Source organism: Natrix helvetica, assembly GCF_964273705.1.
Source record: "Natrix helvetica genome assembly, chromosome: 1".
NCBI classification, from domain to species: domain Eukaryota; kingdom Metazoa; phylum Chordata; class Lepidosauria; order Squamata; family Natricidae; genus Natrix; species Natrix helvetica.
Genome location: NC_138548.1, coordinates 326,711,608 through 326,733,454, shown reverse-complemented (window position 1 = coordinate 326,733,454; position 21,847 = coordinate 326,711,608). Strand labels below are relative to the sequence as shown.

General features: G+C 41.9%; 1 protein-coding gene across 1 annotated transcript in view; it reads left to right on the top strand.

Annotated features, from left to right (window-relative positions):
* Positions 1–19,257, top strand: part of GXYLT2 (glucoside xylosyltransferase 2) — a 38,904-nt gene extending 19,647 nt beyond the window's left edge. Inside the window, exons 4-8 of the mRNA XM_081937095.1 lie at positions 10,559–10,810; positions 12,306–12,429; positions 13,062–13,234; positions 13,839–15,863; positions 16,222–19,257. Coding sequence (XP_081793221.1) covers positions 10,559–10,810; positions 12,306–12,429; positions 13,062–13,234; positions 13,839–14,021 — 732 coding nt within the window. The 3' untranslated portion in view covers positions 14,022–15,863; positions 16,222–19,257. The remainder of the gene's footprint in view (positions 1–10,558; positions 10,811–12,305; positions 12,430–13,061; positions 13,235–13,838; positions 15,864–16,221) is intronic.
* Positions 19,258–21,847: the final 2,590 nt, after the last annotated feature.

Here is a 21,847-nt window from a genome sequence, read left to right as displayed (position 1 = left end):
CACTCTGTTAAGTCTCTCTCTCTCTCTATCTCTCATATTGGATTGTAGATTGACCTCTCAGTCTCTCAACCACTGTGTCATTCTTCAAATTCGCTGGCATAGCTTGCTTGGAAACTTTACTGATTCTTCTTCTGCTGCTTGTCATATTTCAATGGGTATTTCCATCAATTCCTGTGGCCTTGGTGATCAGTGATTTAAGTGCAGATTTAACTTCATTTTCTGTACTAGAAGTTCTCATAAGTAGGAGATATCGTCTAAGTTACTGCTGTACGGTATTTCAGTATATTCCTTCCATTTTGGTTTGTTCTCATTCAAATCGATCATTATCTGTCAATTAGTCTCCTTTGGCATATCATTTCCAAGGTTGGAACTTGCTTCTGGACTCACAGATTTTTAAAAAATATTTTCCTTGTTATTCCACGTCTCCTTCCACCTCCAGTGTGTTTGCTGATGTTGTTGTAATACTGCTTCTTGTTCTAGCACAGGGGTGTCCAAACGTGGCAACTTTAAGACTTGTGGACTTCAACTCCCAGAATTCCCCAGCCAGCTCTGGCTGGGGAATTCTGGGAGTTGAAGTCCACAAGTCTTAAAGTTGCCACGTTTGGACACCCCTGTTCTAGCAGCTCTCTAAAACCCCTTGTTAAGATTCTGAGATGTTTGTTTTTCTTGGCTTTGACTTGTCTTCTTGGCAATTTCTATGGTTTGTTCTGACATTCAGTTTGCTTTATGTTTCCCAGTTTTAGGCAATCCTTTTTCATATTCATCCTCAACAACTTTTTAAAGTTCACTCCATACTTCTTCTGGTTCTGTTAAGGGCAAAGCACTTCTGAAAAAAGTTGCCATGAAAACTGCAGGGATTTGTCCAGGCAGTTTCCAAGAACTAGACATTGCTGAACGGACACACACAAAAAACAATTACACTAAATGATGTCTATTCCTGTTAGGTAGAGCATCGCTCACATTCAAAATAGTGTGACTCTTAGGTTTCCATGATCCAAACATTCTCATATGTTCTGTACAATAGAATATATATATGAAATTGTCCACTTTAAGAATGAGTTTCTTTCCTTTAATAAAGTCAGTCTGTTAGCCTCACCTGCCTAAATGTAAAGGTTCACCTTGAACATATGTGCTAGTCATTCTCCAGAGTTGGTGGAGACAGCGGTCATGCATGGGTTAAATCAGTCAGTAACCAATAGAACTGAGTCTACCAAAGTGATGTCATCGCCTCTGAGGAGCATGCTCCTGCTTTTTTAGACTCCGTTCGACTGGAACTGGCTGTGCTAATCGCTTTCTCCTCAACTAGTATTTAATAATTGACTATTCCAATTGGATTTAATTGGCTTTTACTCAAAGAACAAAATTTTGTCTAAATTGGAAAGACAGAGAATAAGCTTCTACTGGAACTTTGGAGGCAGGACTCTCAATAGCCCCTGGGCTGCTGGAGAGACATTGCCAGGCCTTCTTCGAGGCTTTTGCCTCCGAACTTGCCTACGGGCTTCTGAGGCTCCCTGGCTAGCAGCGCGGTTTTGCAATAGCCGTTGGAGTCTCCACTCAATGCTGCCACCTCTGCTGCCTTCCCCTGGCTCTCCCTTGCTGCCAACGCCGATAACCACCGCCACCAGAAGCCATCAGATGCCGCAGGGAGCCTCCAAAAGCTGTGAAAAGCCGCTGCTGGGAAGCACTGCTGCTGCTGCCGCACTTTGCCACCTGAGTCCTTTGGGAGAAGGGCGGCATATAAATCCAATAAAAAAACAAACAAACAAACCATTCCTCCATGCTGCCGCTAGACCACCACGGCTTCGCCCTTGGCTCTGCAGCCTTGCTGCAGGGCCTCCAATGCCCACGCACACTTCGCGGCCTCGGCTACCTCATGGCGCCAGTCCATAGGCTCTGTAGCCTCAGTGGCCATCTTGTTTGGGTGCGACAATTGTCTGGCGGCCATTTTAAGCTTCTTCAAGAGCCGTGAGTACAGGCCATGGCCTCCTCTCCTAATCCCGAGCCTCAACTGTCTCCAGTCTCCTTGGCCCCTGCTCCCACCACCGAACCCCCTTCATCTGGGGCCCACAGGCGCAGGCCTGCTCCGGAAGCTACCCCCACTGAGCCCCCTTCCAGGAACCACAGGCCTAATCAGGGGGGTCTAGGTAATCCATCCCCTCAGGAGGAGAACAGTGCCTCTCAGGTCCCTATAAAGAAAGCCAGGGCGAAGACCAAGCACACTGAATCACGCATATTCCAGGCCCAGAGGTCTCCTGGTTCACACCAGTCCCCCTCCTGACTTATCTTCGGATTCAGAGGATGACCTCTCCCCTGCAGTTTCCATTCTCCAGCCCGAGGATGCCAGGGACACAGACGATTTGGCCAACAGTGGGGATGATTCGGATGGTGGCAGAAGCATTACCCCTGATGAGGATCCCCTCTACCAGGAAGACATTTCTCCCCCTCCCTGCCAGCGCCGTTCTTACTCACTGGGCATGGCTGATATGATATCTGAGGCCATCGAATGGGGCATAGTGGCTGGACTTAAACACAGGTCTTCTAACGGTTCTACTCCTCGCAGGTCTGCTTCTTCCTCTAGTTCCAGGCACAGGGATGGCGATTTCTTGGCTTCATCATCGCACGAGCTACCCGGCACTTCCAGTCAACGTCGGTTTTCAGGGAAGAGGAATGCCCTGCAAGATATTCAGATCTCGGAATACGAGGGTCTTCCCCCCCGACCCACCTGCCTTTGTCGGTTTATTTAAACCTGCTGTCTTTCGATTTCTCCTTTTTAAGGCCAAAAAGATTGCGGGCATTCCTTCTCCCAAGACGGTTCAGGGTACGGAGGCAGACAAGAATGACACCACTGATCCTCTCTTCATCCAGCCTACGGTGGAAAAGGAGGTGATTCCGTCGCCGAGACTCTTCATAGAGGTTGTCCAGAATCAATGGGCGTCACCAGGTACAGGTCCCCTCTCCAATACCTCGGACAAGCACCTGTATAATGTCGCTCCTAACCTCGCCAAGCTTTGGAGGTACCTTCTATTGACTTACCTATAATTGGCCTTTCCTCTCCTAACGCAGCCTCAGCAGCTCCTGAGGAGGCTCTTCACCCTGAAGACAAGAGGATAGAACAAACTCTAGTCAAGGGTCACCAGGCCTCAGCTTGGGCCATTAGAGTGGGTACCTCTGCTTCTTTCTTTAGTCACTCCGCTCTGTTATGGCTGAGACAACTTCAAGCTCGCCTTCCAGCCCAAGATTTTAGGGCTCGCAGGGACATTAACAAAATTAAAGCGGCCCTAGAATACACAGCAGATGTCTCTTTGGACACGGCCCGTTTTGCGCCCAAAGCTATTGCATCCTCCATCTCCACCCGCCAGCTTCTTTGGCTGAAGCAGTGGCAGGCAGAAGCACGGGCCAAGTGGAGGCTTGCCTCTTCTCCCTATTCTTCCTCCCTTCTCTTTGGTCCCCCATTAGAGCCCCTACTGGTAGAGTCTAAGGATAAGCGGAAGGTTCTACAACCAACCACAAAAAAGCAGGAGGGTCGGAACCAGTCCTTTTATCGCAGGCAGCCCTTTCATGGCCAGGACGGGGGTGCCACCAACTCCTGTCCGCAATGGCAGGCCGCATCCAGACAGGCCCCCTCCTTCTCTAACAGATCAGGCAGAAACAACCAGAGATTCCAGCCCAGAAAGCCTATCAGGGACAATTCCAATCGTTCCTTTAAGAGGCAGAAGTGACTGCCTGGAGGATCTCCCAATAGGGGGGCGTCTGGCGGCCTTTGCGGATCGTTGGGATGACATCGCCAACAACTCGTGGTTCAGGTCCACAATCAGATTCGGCCTTCTCCTGGACTTGTGCTCCAGCCCTCCGAACCACTTTGCCACGTACCCGATCTCCAGGGACCCTCAAAGAAGGCTCCTAGTAGAGCAGGCCATTCATCATCTGCTCCAGATTCGGGCCATTCAACCTGTGCCTCCAGGCCAGGTGGGACGGAGGTTTTATTCTCGTCTTTTTATCGTGCCAAAGTCTTCAGGGGGCTGGAGAGCAATCCTCGATCTCAAATTTTTAAATCGATTCATCAGATACAAGAGATTCAAAATGCACTCTCTCCTATCAATTCTGGAGAGTGTGCGCAGACATGATCTCCTAACATCAGTGGACCTCACTGAGGCTTACCTCCACGTGCCCATTCACAGGCGACACAGCAGTTTCCTCCGCTTTGTCCATGCGGGCCGCCACTTCCAATATCAGGCCCTTCCCTTTGGGCTGTCGTCGGCCCCAAGGGTTTTCACGAAACTTCTGTCAGTCGTAGCAGCCCACCTGCGTGCCAGGCCCATCCGGATCTTTTGTTACCTGGACAACATTCTTTTGTTGTCCAGGTCATACAACCAGGCCCTCCGAGATCTCCAGGACACCCTACAAGTGTTGCAGGAGGTAGGGTTCTCCATCAATCGGGAGAAGAGTCACTTCGTTCCCACCTCTCACCTGGTGCACTTGGGAGCCCTCATCGATTCATCTCAGGGCAAGGTCTTCCTGTCTCAGGAACGCCAGAGCAGTCTCAGGGATTAGCCAAGGAGGTGCGAAGGAGACAGCGGGTCCCTCTTCTCCAGATGTCTCAACTGCTGGGGAAGATGGTCTCCTGCTTCTCCATTGTCCCTTGGGCATGATTTCACTGCCGCTGTCTTCAGTGGTTTCTTCTGCCATTCCAGAAGACCAACAGCAGCTGTTCCCTAGTGAAAGTCAGCTTGACTCCAGAGGTTCTGCAATCTCTGGACTGGTGGATCTCCCCGGCCATAGGTCAAGGCTCCCTCTTCAGGGAACCTCCGCGTCTCGTAGTTAGGATGGACGCGAGTTTGACAGGTTGGGGAGCTCACCTGGAGGATCAGGTAGCTCAGGTCTCTGGTCCGATTCCGACCTATCCCACAGTATGAATTGGCTAGAGTTGAGGGCCATCCATCTGGCCCTCCTTCATTTCCAAACCTCTGTTCGAAACACACGTGCTAATTCGGACAGACAATACTATGGCCAAGGCGCATGTCAACCGCCAAGGGGGGACGAGAGCGGTATCTCTCATGGAGTCTGCCATTCGCCTAGGAACCTGGGCGGAAGCCAACCTTCTCTCTCTCCACGCTGAACACATCTTGGGGTCCGACAACACCAGGGCAGGCTGGTTGAGCCGCACAACGATCGATCCGGCAGAGTGGAGACTGAATCGTCGCATTTTCCACCAGCTGTCATCTGACTCTAAATCTCTTCCAACAAACAGCTGCCCAGGTACCTGTCTTGCTACACAACACCAGGCGCGGAAGGGACAGACGCTCTATGGTGCAGGTGGTTTCACAATCTTCTGTACGCCTTCCCTCCCTTTCCCCTGATACAGAGGGTGATTCAGAAAATGATAGAGGAGGAGGCCGAGCTCATTGTAATCGCTCACCATTGGCCACGTCGACCATGGTACGCAGACCTGGTCAATCTTTCCATGGAACCTCAGTGGCTTCTCCCAATGATACCGTCCCTCCTTCATCAGGGCTCCATTCACCATCCCAACCTGCGCTGGCTTCCCCTAACCGCTTGGAGGCTGAGCGGGCGGTCTTGAGGGCAGCTAACCTTTCCGAGACAGTAAGTCAAACTATTCAGGCTTCCTGCCACCCAGCCACTAATATAATCTATGAATCTACGTGCCTGTCTCGAGGGGAGGAGCCTCTGAAGGCTTCGGTTCCCCAACTATTGGAGTTCTTGCAACAGGGGCTTGATAAGGGACCCTCCCTGAACACCTTACGGCGGCAGGTGTCGGCTCTTTCCTCGGTTCTCTCACTTTACCAAGATGAACCCCTCTCCTTGCACCCTCACGTCCGCAGGTTCCTTAAGGGGGCTTCTAATTTCTGTCCTGTCATACATCGATTTCCCTCATGGGATCTGACCAAAGTCCTTGACTTTCTCACTGACCCGCCCTTCGAACCTCTCAGATCGGCCTCCTTGCATCACCTCACGCTTAAAACTTCCTTTCTGGTGGCCATAATATCTGTGCAGAGGGTTTCAGAATTGGTGGCTCTTTCCATCCATGCTGACTTGTGTGTGTTCCACCCAGACCGTGTGGTCCTTCGCATCTACCCCACCTTTGTCCCAAAAGTGAATTTGGCATTTCATCACCTCTGGATCTCACTCTTCCAATTTCTGTCCTGCTCCATCTCACAGTCTGGAGCGCAAATGGCACAAACTAGACGTCAGGTGTGCTCTTAAGATCTACATCGCCAAGACGGCAGTCTTCAGATGCAGCGAAGCTCTCTTCGTATCTTTCCACCCTACAAACAAAGGGTTGAAAGCTTCTCCATCTATGATTGGCCGATGGATCAGGTCTGCCATTGCAAAGACATCACGCATCACCTCACGCCTTCATCCAACATTACGGCTCATTCCACGCGCAGCGGGGCTACGTCAGCGATGTGGGTGCGGCAGGCCTCGGTGGAAGAGATTGCAAGGTGGCTACCTGGTCTACTCCTAATTCACTTATACAACATTATAAGGTGGATCGGTATGCGTCGGCGGATGCAGACTTCGGAAGGCGGGTCCTTCAGCAAGTTCTTCCTTCTTCCAGCTCCTAAGCCAGTCTCATTCCCTCCCGGGGACACCCCAGCTTTGGTACGTCCCATGCATGACCGCTGTCTCCACCAACTTTGGAGAATGGGGACGTTGGTTCTTAACCTGGTAAGCCCCTTCTCTGGGCATTTCAAAGCTGAAGAGCCAGCGCTGTCCAAAGACATCTCCGTGGTCATGTGGCCGGCATGACTAAACGCCGAAGGTGCACGGAATGCTGTTACCTTCCCACCAAAGGTGGTTCCTATTTTTCTACTTGCATTTATACATGCTTTTGAACTGTTCGGTTGGCAGAAGCTGGGACAAGTAACAGGAGCTCACTCCATTATGCAGCAATAGGGATTCGAACTGCCAAACTGCCAACCTCTCTGAACGACAAGCTCAGCGTCTTAGCCACTGAGCCACCGTGTCCCTGGTATGCATCACGTGCCTACCTCAAGGCAAACTAAGAATGAATAAGATGGCACACTCAGTTTTATATTGCAGCTATTTTCATTGCTGCATTCAGAATCAGAATAGAACTGGAAAGGATGTTGGAGGTCTTCTAGTCCAGTCCCCTGCTTAAGCAGAAGGCTGTTTATAACATGGATTTCCAGACTTTTCTTAAAAACCTCCAATGATAAAAGAGATCTGTCCTGTCCAAGTTTGCCCCTCTGATAAATTTTTCAGTATTTTTACTTAAAAGAAAAAGAACATAGACCAAACCTACTTTTATAATCATGTGCATTCTGGGAGAAGTTTACTCATCCTATCTAACTTTTCAGATATAATACTTTGGTGAAATTGCACCAACTCTTCCTAGGTAGTATCTTGAGAGAGCAATATAAGTGTTTACGCAATAAGATTAGAAAGTCATTATTAGCAGGAGGTATTTTCTCCAAGAACTGTAGCATCCAGTTGCTGCTTCAATTTTTTTGTCATTGTACTGTTTAGGGGCTTGCCACTTTTTATTTCAGTGTACTGCTCCTTTTCAGTTAATAAGACTCACAGTTCATGCTGTCACCCCTGTATAGGCTTTAATAAAGTGCTGTTCATATTCTGACACAGATAATATGTTCGTTTCTTGCTGACTCGCAACACAATCTGCTTTTTGTTTTGGAACTCTTCAGCACTTCTGCTTATTTATTAGTGGCAGTTTTATAATGTACTTTAGCCAAAAAGGCTGCTAGAATGACTAATGTATAATCACTAATATAAGACAGTCTGTGCCTTGGTTTCATTTCCATTTTGCTTTTTTAACTTCTTTGTAATATGAAATAAAAAAGAAAGGAGAGAAACAAAATTAATGTATTTTTCATGTTACGGGGCAGACAAGCTTTGGTGACTAAATTTCAGAGAAGAGGGGTGGGATGGGGGCTTTTGATTTAGATTTTGCCTTAGGTTTTTAAGGCAAAATAGGAATCTTAAGCTTAATGGAGGCTTCACATACTTTCTGGAAAGAATGGAAAAAACCCTCAGTACAGGTAGTCCTCGACTTACAACAGTTCATTTAATGACCGTTCAAACTTACAACAGCACTGAAAAAAGTGACTACCGTTGCAGCATTCACGTGGTCATGTGATCAAAATGCAGACGCTGGACAACTGACTCAAATTTATAATGGTTTCAGTCTCCCGTGGTCATGTGATCACCTTTTGCAAGCTTTCCGACAAGCAAAGTCAATGGGGAAACCGGATTCATTTAACAACCACATTACTAACTTAACCACTGTGGTGATTCACTTAACAACTGTTGCAAGAAAAGTCATAAAATGGGACAAAATTCATTTAACAAGTGTTTCTTTTAGCAGCAAAACCTTTGGGCTCAGTTATGGCGTAAGTTGAGGATTATCTGTAGATGGCACATTAAACCTGGTGAATACTTATGTTAAAGACATAAAAGGGTTATATTTTGATTCAATGAGAAGAATCTGAAGAAGTCCTAGAATTCCTTAGTAGAATATCGGGTTCTGTAAACATCTTGTGTAAATTAATCACTTGCAAACCAATGAAAGCCCCCCCCCCTCCCCAAATAATCATTTGGTTCAGTTTATTTTGATTATTTAACCTGTCACTTTTGGTTATAAGAGTATGCTCCCATCATTACTCAAGAAAGGCCATGTATTTTAAAAAATGGGATGTTGATATTTCAAGGCTCATGCAAAGGATGTCTATTTGTTCGTTTAATTTCTATGGATGCCGATCTCTGTCTATGACTCTGGGAGGATTACAATTCAGTTGATTCAGACTTAGCTTTTAAGAGTTTTCTTTATTGCCTATATTCTATGTCTCTCGGTCAAGGAGATGGACGGTTTCTAAATTAGTTAACTAAAACTAATTAATTTAGTTTTAAATTAATTAGTTAAAACTAATAAATAAAACGTCTTTTAAAAAAACATGGCAGCTAAGCTTTTACATCTGAGTACATTCCATTGTTATTGCTAGCCTAAAGATATACCTGGTTTTATGTATTATATTTTAGCTTACCGATGCTGCAAAAACAAAAAGGAACATGGGGTTCCATCCCCAACCTTCTATTTTTAAGTTAGGGTAGCAATATTTAGGGTTTGCAAAGGTAGAACTTCACTGTCGTATTCATGGTATAGTGCCAGCAAATTTAATCAGAAAGGTTTTTTGGGGAATAAAGAGAATTAAAAGTTTTTTTTTTTTTTTTGTAAAAGTTAGAAGGGAGATAGGGAAGAGGCACTATGCAAAGCTTCAAATCTACTCTGCTGTGTTGTGTAAAATTATTGAAATTAGGGATAGATTTATAAAGAACATGATGGCCATAAGAGGGTATATGACAAACAAGAATTAACAACCTGATTATCATCCATTCATTTGATATACTGTTATCAATATAACTAGTAAACCAGTGTCTTCCATGACAATTCTTTCCAGCAGTTCAAGCTGGGCAAAGAGCTACAGCTCAATCACAGAACGCCCTGCATGTATGCTGAAAGTTTGGAATTCAGTTCTTGATCACTCATTTGTTATAGGAAGATATCTGAAACAACATCATATTCTAATAAATCCACCTTCCCTAATTTGGTTCCTTCAGGTGGGCCAAACATAAGCTATCACCATCTCCAGATGAGGTAATACATCAGGTCTGGGCAAAGTTATGATTTAGTAACATATGGATAAGGCAGAGAGTTTAAAAGTCGAATTGGATCATTGTATGGCAGGAGATCAAAAGGAAAAAAACAAATTGAGAAAGACTGAAATGGAGTGCAGATACAATTGCTTTTGCCTGAACAAGGGGATATAATTGGATCTTGAAGTTTGTCCTGCAATCTGTGCTTAAAGGAAGGGTTGTTGTTCTATTATAAAACTCTGGGTGAATTAACCATGATTGGCTCTCTTCCATTCCTGCTCGAGTGGAATGCTTTGTAAGGAATAGTTTGTAGACTGTGTGCCTTCATAAACTCTCTACTGCCTGACATGGCTTAAGACTTGAATAGATGTAACTTGGTTCGTCTCTCAGCCCTCTAAATAAGGCAAGAATAGGAGGGTTGGCAATTAAGAAGGGAAGACATTGCTTGCCATTCAAATGAGAATTTGTGAAGCAAGTAATGGATTCCTCTTACAGGTTTGTTGTTGTTAGTTGCGAAGTAGTGTCTGACCCAGGCCTCACTTCTTTAATAACTATCAATTCTAAATCTATTTTCCTTGTAGCTCTTCCTTGTAACTGTTAGAAAGTAACTTCCTTAACACTAAAAGGAAAATAAAGCTGGTGCATTTGACTTGTTTGGGGGGCGGGGGAGTGCAAACTACTGAGCAGCATCTGACCTTTCTCCTTCTCCCCTCTCCCATTCCTCTTGCCTTTGTTCCTGTCTACTTGACCCTGAAGTATTGTGCTAGAACCTCTTTATTTGAACAGAAAGGCAGGTCAGAGGTATTGCCTTGTGATTGGTATATATCCGTTCGTGAGTCTTCAATATATTTATTTTTGTTTTCCTGTGTATATGGCTTTCTCAACCATCTGGGCTTTCTCAACCAAGATGATTTTGAAGGATGTGGATTCCCTTCTGTATGTGGACACCGATGTCTTATTCCTGCGACCCATTGATGACATTTGGGGCTTTCTGAGAACTTTTAATGCCACCCAGCTGGCTGCAATGGCACCGGAACACGAAATACCAAAGATTGGCTGGTATAGTCGTTTTGCTCGCCACCCATATTATGGAACCACTGGGGTGAATTCTGGTGTCATGCTAATGAATTTAACCCGAATAAGAAATACTCAATTCAAGGTAAGGAGATCATTTATTTATTTTGGGAAGAATATCTTCGTTGGGGTATAGTTGATTTTTATTCCATTTCTTGTTAGTCGTGCAAAACTTTGACAGATTGTGGACTCTAGCTTCTTTCTGTACAGATGGCATTGGCATGATGAAAATTTAATTAATTTAATTTAATTTATTAAATTTCTAGACCGCCCCCTCTCCCCAGAGGGACTCGGGGCGGTGTACAGGAATAAATTTAAAACATACAAACAATCATACACATAGGTAAAAATCTAATTAAACAACCCCTGTACAATTTATAAAAATTAAAAACAGACCTTAAAACCAATCTTAAAAATTTAGAAATAGAACTGAGGTGGGATAGGTGGAATTAGGCCAAGCCGGCTAGCTGGAATAGGTGGGTTTTAAGTTTCTGACGGAAGGAGCGGATGTAACATGGACTATGTTTTTTTTTTAGAAATGTGCACCACAGAGATCAATAAGTACACAAACGGTTCTAAGACAGATAGTGAAAGAATAGCTATTTCGGCAGAAGACTTAGAGGACTTAGAATAACTTTATTGTCACTTTGAATGTACATTAATTGGCATACATTAAAATGAAGTTTTGTTGCATACATCTCTTAAAGGGTCACCACCTCCAATATGCACTACATAAACATGACTAAATAAATAAATAAATAAATAAATACATACATACATACATACATGCATACATACATACATACGCATATAACCACATATATTATATGACACAGAGAAGCAACACAGTCTAGTTCAGATGTATACATGTACATGGTGAGAAAAACGAATCTTGCAAATTTACCAGACAGATGGCATAGGGAACAAAGCTGTTACAGAATCCAGTAGTCCTGCTTTGAAATACTTTGAAACCTCCTCCTAGAGGGGAGGAACAGAAACAGACCATAAAGTGGGTGTGTGAGGTCTCTAACAATGCTTTAAACAATAATCACATAGTGGTTATAAGCAGTATTGTGAATGACAGGAAGCGAGCTTCCTATAATCTTCTCGCCTGTCCTTACAACTCTCTGTATAAACTTTCTATCTGAGGCACTGCTGCCACCAAACCAAACAGTGATGCAGTTTGATAAAATGCTCTCAATTGTGCCTCTGTAAAAGCGCACAAACTGTAGGCCTTCAAATGCTTCTACACAAAGGATTGCCACACTAAGAATACTATCAGTGTAGCCAGTCTTTCTGGTACCCTTTGGATATGTTAGACTTCAGCTCTCATAATCCTTAGCCATCACATCCGGTGGGGAAGAATGGTTGAATATTTGTCAGTCAGAACACTAAGGTTCTTGTTTGTCATATCTAGGAGAAATGAATTCTCATTCCTATCTTGTTGAAAGCAACTTTTTTCATACTGTTTAGTCACTGAACCCAGCTAGAAGGTACACCATGGCTATAGCTTCCTCCTGCTACAATTGTAAATTTGTGGTTACAATTTCTTTATCAAATCATTTATTTCTCTATTTCAGAACAACTTGATACCAACAGGCTTGAAATGGGAAGAGATGTTGTACCCTTTATATCAAAAGTATAAAAATTACATTACGTGGGGAGACCAGGACTTGCTAAATATTATTTTTTACTTCAATCCAGGTGCATACTTTATAAGTATATAAGATATTGTAATATAATGATAGCACTATTTTAACTTTGAGCATAAAATAATAATTTTAAAAAATTGAGACTCTCCAAGTATGAGCATTGCATTATTGTTCCTTTATGCCATAATACTTTTCTACATCTTTTTCCAATCACCTTTTGCAAATTCTATCTCAAAAACCGTACTGATTGGAGCAAGCAGGGGGAAAAAATCAGAAGTATATATACTTGGATTCATCATTTATATGATATTATTACAAAATCATTTTTTCTGATTTCTTTCCATGTCTTGTATTTAAAGCTAATTCCTATACATCATTCTATTCCTGAATAATAGAGTAGTGTGGTGCCTAAGGGTGAAGACGGTCGCCTGCCATTCAGAAGGCTGAGAGTTCAATCCTATGTAGTGGAAGATGTTTCTCTCCTAGGACAGAAAGAAAGAAATATCTTTTGCGAACTCCACATGGTGTCAGGAAGGACATCTGGCCAATAAACTCTCAGCTTCATCCAGTCTTTCCCCCCCCCCCCCCAAAAAAAAACTACGGGGTTACAAGGTCATAAAAAAAGAGTCATTCTACTCTTGGCTATTTTTTCCCCTCTCTTTTATATGTTTTACTTCCTTTTAGAATGTCTCTACCTCTTTCCCTGTCAGTGGAATTATCGACCAGATCACTGCATGTATGGCAGTAACTGCAAAGGAGCAGAAGAAGAAGGCATTTCAATTCTGCATGGGAATCGAGGGGTCTATCATGATGATAAACAACCTACTTTCAAAGCACTCTATGAAGTGATACGTGATGTAAGTGATGTCAAAACACAAGTTCTTGCATAAAATAAGGCTGCAACATATTGAATCAGTAATGGGTTTTATTGTTACAAGAATCCCGGAAGGTAGAATAGGCTAAGAGCTTCTAACTTACTCAGAATTTCCAGTGAATGTTATACTTGCATGGATGCTTGAAATTAGGACCTCTTGCTCCTATTATAGAACTCCATCCATGATACCCTATTTGTTCTCAGAGACTTTTTCAATGTTCTTGCTGTAATTCAATGCCAGACATATAAAACACAACTTCTTCAGTCAGATTCAGAACCAAGAGCCCCAGTTCAGTTTATCCCAATGTTCAAGTCAAAAAAAATGGAAGGTGGTACTTTTCTGGACTAATGCTTAAATATGTGATGACAAAAAAAGAACAAAGAGTTGGATGATAATGATAGCCAGTAGATCATATTAAAGTAATATAAGGGATTACTAAAGATGAGGATGAGGAGATGGAATAAATAGGAGTCAGACTATGTGTTTTGTATTGGTGCCAAGTAGGAGATGATGACACTTATAAGTATCAACCATGGACCACGATTTAAGGTTGCTGATTACATTTTTGTATCTTTTTCCTCTTTAGTTTTCCTTCGAAGACAATCTCTTCCAATCGATGTACTATCCTCTCCAGACCAAGTTCCTCAATACTGTACACACTTTATGTGGGCGAATTCCACAAGTTTTTCTGAAACAAATTGAGAGAACCATGAAGAAGGTCTATGAAAAACATGTGATTGTCAATGTTGGAGCCAATTTCAGATTATAATCGTAGCAATATATTTTAATGGAGCTTTTATCGCCCATCATATCCCACCCTAGGGCTGTGAACTGAAAGTTCTGTGCTGTTTTTTTTTTCCCTACAGTTCTGTAAACAGTTACCTGGGAGTAAGATTCATGAAGCTTAGTAAGACATTTCTGACTAGACATGTATAGGATTGCATTGAGTCAGTTGTTGCTTAAGCAAAATGGCAAGGCTTTTATTTAATTATAATAATGACCATGCCATTCTTTAGCTTGATGGTGGCTATGGCAATGGTTTGAATTCTGAAAAAAGAAAAGAAAAGAAAAATACTGTTGCAGGTAAGATGAGGAACATAAATACGTATTTGGAAACTGTTAAGACACAGATACAAGGAGAATTTCTCTGTAATTCTGCGAGAAAGCTCTTACAGATACAGTATTTCTTGTGCTGGAAAATAACTGTGCTGATAATACCTAATTATATAACTTAGGTTGTACAATGACAGAGGAATGGATTTTGCACCTCATCATTCAATGTATGTTGTTGCTTTGATGCTTTGCTCTTTGATGTTTGTAACTTTTTGGATTTTGGCATTCCATACTATCAACTCTCTTCAAACCTAGAGTAGAACATGCCTTTGGGTTTTATTATCCTTCTCTTTACACCAATTCACAGAGAGTATTCACTTTTGGTACCATATAGTTGTCTTTGAGATGAACCTAGTCTATTCAGCTGTTTCAGCAGGGGAAATTAGCCTTCCTCTCTCCTTCCATTCATGGCATTTGATTCACCACATGATATTACTTATCTTAAAACCAGTCCCTTTAGGACATCATTGAAAACGTCTTTGTCTTGCTTCTAGACCTTCTGCAGATTAACTCTCTTTTGTTGCATCATGGTCTTGATTGCCAAACTGACATCAAGACCATAATTTGAATCTCATACTCTTAGATGGTTTCCAGCAGATTGCAGTTGGTCAGAGCTCATGTATCATTTCACTGAGTAACATCTATCTCTCTGGTATTTTAGGAACCATTATTATTATTATTAAACCATATGGGGATTCTGTTTCAGCAAATTTAACTGCTCCAACTATTTTAACCAGAAGGATTGTCAACCTTGCTACTTTGACACCTGAGGATAGTGAGGTGAAGGTTAATTTCTTCTTTTTGCTAAGGTTTACATGATGAAATCAGCAACTCTTGCTGGTGTTATTTCTTTACAGATTGGTGGAAGGACTGTATGTAATAAACCAAGTAGATTCTCGTCTGAAACATGTTTTCACTAGTTATTAAGGTGATATTCTCCACTTTGCATGATGTAACATACAATTGTCTTTATTATCTCACCAAATTTTTATATATCAATTTTGTTATCTGCTATCTTTGCTACACTTGATTAAGACAGCTATCCTTCCAAACACCTTTATCCATTCCTGGGTTAAAATGCAGAACAATTTACAGGAATATTTTTTTATATATATCATTTTACATATGAAATTTGAGGAAAAGATTTTTCATATAGAGTTGTACAATATGTTCTAGATAGCTTTTTTCTGTCTCAAATATTTTTGTAGTAAGGAGAACATACGGGACAACTGTATTTTTCATTATATTACTATCTGAAGCAGCTTTTGAGCTGTTTCCTTCTTTACATTCTTGCCAAATGTCTGCTAAAACATAGGACAGAATTTACTACACGTTGAACAAAATATCACTTTAGTAATAAGATGGTCTATGGGGGTGAATTTGATGTTAGTTAGTGTGCCCTGTTATGACTGCAATCTGACCTATAGAATGGAACCATATGAGATGGTGAGCTAAGAGATCAACCAGAGGGTAAAAGAAAATCTGGTTGGATTTCTATGTGTCACCCTGTGGATAAGTTAAGTGAATTTGAAACTGCTAGTATACTAATGCCAAAATAGTTTGATGCTAGCGCTCCTTAAAGTATAATACAAAACCAAAAGGGTAACAGCATGCCACATCCTCCTTTGTGGATTTGTGTGTTTTTTGTCTCTCACAAAAAGGTCTTCCCTTTTGCACCTGTTTTTAAAACTGAAATCTCACTTGAGTATAACTTAACTGCAGGAAAATTTGCATAGCAATTATTAAAAAGGTAGATTTTTATAAGAAGTATTAGAAAATCAAGCCCATGGAAGAGGAAGAAGAGCTACAGTAAATGCTTATTTTATAGCAGATATAATATTCAAAGGGATGAAAAGATCTAATATTATCCCCCAAAAGATGGAATTTTTAAAAATGCAAAATTGGTGTAATTTTGAAAAGTGAGTTTGGCCATTTTTCACTTTGTGAATTACAGCCCTGGATTAGTTGCTCTCTGCTAAATCTCCATTCATGTGCAGTATCTCAGGTGTCCTGTAAGATATTTCAAAATCTAATATTGCAAAGATTTTTAAAAGTGGTATTTGATACAGTATTTGATTCCAGGACAGATTTAGAATTTGTCCAGTTCAATTTCTCAAATAGAGTGTATTTGTTTAACCTTTTTATATCTCCTGTATGATACTCACAAGCATATACACATCTCAAAGAAGATTGAAAAATACTTGGATATGCATCACAAAACTCTTTGAGATTTGCCATACATTGAAGCAACATTGCTGTTGTGGTTTTCTTTGGAAGAAAAATAACCTAAAGTTTGTAGTAGGAATTCTGCTCCACTTGAACATTTGATTTGAGTTACTTTAGTAGATGTATTGGAAATTGAATTCAAAGCATAGACATGAGGATTATTGTTATTGTTCAAAGTCAATAATGAATTCTGGTGTGTTACTAGAGCAGGTTTTTTAAAATCATTTTTGTGAATTCAAATTTCTTTTCAGAGATAGTGTGATTTTAAACATAAAGAAGGAAACAATTAACTTACTTGTCACATAAAGTATTATCTCTACCATATTTTGATATGTTTACAAAAAATGTAACGTTGCATTATATTTTGGGTTGCTTTTTTAAAAACAAGCAAACCTAAAATACTTTTTATATCTTCGCTTGATTTATAAAGAATTTAATTTTCTAATAGTGAATTAACACTAACAGTTCTGCACAGTATTAATAGAGTTATGCAAGGAAAAATATCAGTTTGCATTCTGTTCTTGGGGCATTGCTGGTAGACCACATTGCAAATCTCTTAAGAAAAATTTTAAAATAATTATATAAATATATTTACTGGATAAATGCTTAACTTGTTAAACAAATAGATTGCAATTTTCAGCACATTTCATATTATAATTTTAATAACATTTTTCAATGTTATTAATATATGCAAAATATTAATTACTGATTTAAAAAAAATAACCATTACATATAGAGCACATATAAATATTTATTTCAACTTCCTCATCTACATGCTGTGTTATTTTTTATATTAGGATATGAGAAGAGGATTTGCTACCTACTGTGATTCAGTAGAAAGACTGCCATCAAAATAATTGTAAACCAAGGTAAATTAAGGACTGGAGAAACAAGGGTGAATTTATATTCTCATTTTAATAATTTTGTGGTAAAACTATACTTTAATTTCTAACTGCCTTCTAGTTGTTTAATTTTTTCTGGTTGATGGCTCTTTACCTTAAACTCTGTCAGTAACTGAATAGCAAACACCCAAATAATGAACTACAGGGTTGTAATAAATTGTGTACATCTACAATTAAAAGGAGAATAGTTATATTGATGAACTGTCACCAGTTCCCATCCTAAATCTCAATCTTAAATACATTTCTATCTGCAAAGTATTACCTATAGCTGATCCTTTGAGACCTAGATATGTCTATACCTATTGATTTTAATGTTGAATGTGCCAAAATTCCTTTTAGTGCCAACTGCAAGTACACTTGCTTTCAATAGCTGCCAGATTATTATCTCAAAGACTTGAAGAGTCACAACTCAAGATAGCCTGTCAATATAGATACAGTTCTTCAGGTATGTCTATAGAGATTCTTAGTTATCCAGGTCATCGTCATCCCAAAGGTGCTTTTTCAAATGTGATCTGATGTATATGAATTTAACCTTGATTTGGAAGGAATTTGTCCTATTGCCAAATTGCTTTAAGGGGTCCTTGGTGCTCTTTGAGTTTGGTTGTTTTCTTGCACACTTTTCATTGCCCCAAACTGTTGTGTAATGACTGCAACAGTCACTACATAGGACAAGCAGGTAGAAGACTGATAAAATGTATCCATGAACACCAACTAGCAGTCAGAAGACATGATGAAAACTCCTTAATTGCACAACATATGGGCAGACTTAACTATAGTTTCAACTGGGAAACTGTAGCCATCCTAGACCAAGCCAAGTTCAAAAATGCTAGAGAATTTCTGGAAGTCTGGCACTCTGACAAATTAGCCATCAATAGAGACATAGACATAAACAATATCTACATACTATGCAAAAGAGACAATCAACAAGCCAAAAAGGGAACAAAAAGACCGAAACACTCCCCCACCCCAACAATTAGCACCCAGATGAATATAGATTTAACTCCAAGATTAACATCAGACCAACAATCAAGAAGTAAACAATATCCCAATCAAGGAATTCCCAAACAAGCTAACAGTAAGCAGGCCAGCACGGAACCTGTAAAATCACTTCTACCAACACTGACAGGGCAAATCACTAGAATATAAACAGAGATCAAATCCCACTCCTTGCTAGCCCTGATATTATTATAGAGTTTGTGTAATAAAACATCTGCAAAAAAAGCAACAACCCTCCAAGCTCAGGAGGCACGAAGGACCACTCATTTCAACCCTGAGTTACAAATGTTCTCCTTTATTGGCACACTGCTTTAATTTACTAGAATAATATCTTTATAATTTTCAGAATGCCAGAGTCACCAGAATGTTGATACAACTAAAAAATTCATTCTCACCTTTTTTTTTTGTTCTAAATCCAGTCATAGTCTAAGAAAAAACTATTTTTAGCACTAAGAAACTTCTTGATGAGATGTAAAGTACAGGTTTGATCTTCATCTGCTTCTAAAGTTAGTTGATAATTGTGTACCTATAGGTTTTCTACGTGACAAACTGTTGCAGATTTCCATCTAAGTGGAAAATGAAAAATGGAATTTGCATTACTTTTGTCTGTGTAAAATTGCAATCAATGTCATGTCACTTTACTAACTTGTATATTTCTGTTTGATGAAGTGCACTGAATATTTATGACTCCTAAGGAGGCAATTATAGTGTATTTAAAGTCATTTATAATTTTAGACCTTTCAGGTAAATAAACCAACTTTCAGCAAATATGAGCCTCTGTTTTTCTAGAACAAATTAATAGTTGTGTTCAATCCTGTTTACATGCACAGAAAACACATTTATTCTAGTTATGAATAATTTATATGATAAAGTTATGGTTGGTTTTGCATGAAAATATTAAGGGTGTTTTCTGATGTTGATATCCAACCAATCTGGATATTTGACAAACTAAACAATAGTATCACAAAAAAGGACTAAACAAAAAGAAATAGAGGATAGAAGGCATAATGGGACAAGTTTCTGTTATTCTGAATAAATAAAGAGCAACGGATAATATGAAATGTATTTGGCATTGCACACACACGGGTTTTTAAAGGGAAAACAAACAACATACAATAGAGCTCTTGAAAGTAGTGAATAAAGCTGTCTTCTTGCTTGCTTCTTCTATATACATCTTCTATATCAGCAGGTAATGATATAATTTTGATTTGTTTGTTGTTTGTTTGTATGTTTGATTGGATTTATATGCCGCCCTTCTCCCAAAGGACTCAGGGCGGCGTACAACATTAAAAAACACACATCCCGAAAGTTAAAAAGAAATTAAATACATATCCAAAAAAACCAAACCCAATTTATAGGACAATACATTTAAAAAATAAGATAAAATTAACAGGCCAGGCCGGCTTGCTGGAAAAGCCAACTTTTTAGGGCGCGTCGGAAGGCCCAGAGGTCAGGGATTATCCGGGGACAGCTCATTCCAGAGGGAAGGCGCTCCCACAGAGAAGGCTCTCCCCCTGGGGGTCACCAGCCGACACTGGCCGACGGCACCCTGAGGAGGCCAACTCTGTGGGATCGTACTGGACGGTGGGAGGCTACTGGTGGCAGTAGGTGGTCTCGCTACCTGCCTGGGCCTAAGCCATGGAGCGCTTTAAATGTCATAATTAATACCTTGAATCGTACCCGAAAAACAACCGGCAACCAGTGCAGGCCGCCTAAAAGGGGTGTAACATGGGAGCACCTAGGTACCCCCATGATAACCCGTGCAGCCACATTCTGGACCAGCTGAAGACTCCGGGTGCTCTTCAAGGCCAGCCCCATGTAGAGAGCGTTGCAGTAGTCCAGGCGAGAAAGGACGAGGGCATGAGTGACTGCACAGAGCATCCCGATCCAGGAAGGGGCGCAACTGATGTACCAGCCGAACCTGGTAAAAGGCCCCCCTGGTCACGGCCGTCAGGTGTTCTTCTAAACTAAGCCGCGTATCCAGGAAGACTCCCAGATTGCGAGCCTTCTCTGAGGCAGCTAAAATTTCTCCCCCTATCATCAAAGATGGAACAAGATGCACAAATCGGGATGACGGAAACCACAGCCACTCAGTCTTGGAGGGATTGAGCTTGAGCCTGTTCCTCCCCATCCAGATCCGCACAGCCTCCAGGCATTGGGACATCATCGAGGGCATCATTTGGGTGGTTTGGGATAGAGATGAAAAGTTGGGTATCATCAGCATATTGATGATACCGTACCCCAAAACCACGGATGATCTCGCCCTGCGGTTTCATATATAGGTTGAACAGGAGAGGTGAGAGAACCGACCGCTGGGCACCCCACAAGTGACGCGCCTGGGGGTCAATCTCTGCCCTCCAGTCAACACAAACTGCGACCAATCCAACAGGTAGGAGGAGAACCACTGTAAAACGGTGCCCCTCACTCCCAACCCCCTGAGTCGTCGCAGTAGGATACCATGGTCGATGGTATCGAAAGCCGCTGAGAGGTGTAATAGGACCAGGACAGAGGAGCAGCCCCTGTCCCTGGTCCGCCAGAAATCATCAACCAACGCGACCAATGCCATCTCCATGCTGTGCCCGGGCCTGAAACCCGACTGAAACGGATCCAGGTAGACAGCTTCATCCAGGTAATGGGGAAGCTGACGTGCTACCGCACTCTCGACAACCTTTGCTACAAAGGGAAGGTTGGAGACCGGACGATAGTTGGCTAAAGAAGCTGGGTCCAGGGAAGGCTTCTTAAGGAGGGGCCTCACCACTGCCTCCTTCAAGGCGGTGGGAAAGCACCCCTCTCTCAATGAAGTGTTGGTAATCGCCTGGAGCCAGCCTCGTATCACCTCCCGGGAAGTCGAAACTAACCAAGAGGGACACGGGTCCAGCACACAAGTGGCAGCACTGAGTCTCCCCATAATCCTGTCCATGCCTTTGGGGGTCACTGGATCAAACTCATCCCAGATTGTCTCCTCAAGATTCATCCCGTTGGCTCGCCCGAATCTACCCAGTCAGAGTCCAAGCCTGTCCGGATCTGAGCGATTTTATCCTGCAGATACTGAACAAATTCTTCAGCCCTACCCTACAAGGGGTCTTCCCCAGTTCCTTGGTTAAGTAAGGAGCGGGTCACCCTAAACAGGGCGGCTGGGCGGTTATCTGCGGACGCTATAAGAGCGGGAAAATGTTGCCATTTTGCCGCTTCTATCGCCACTAAGTAGGATTTAATATGAATTCTTACTAGTGTTCGATCAGATTCGGACCGGCTGGCCCTCCAGCCACTATCTAGGCATCTTTTCTGGCGTTTCATCTCCCGGAGCTCCTCGGAAAATCAGGGAGCCACCCGGGATCGACACCGGGTCAGAGGCCTC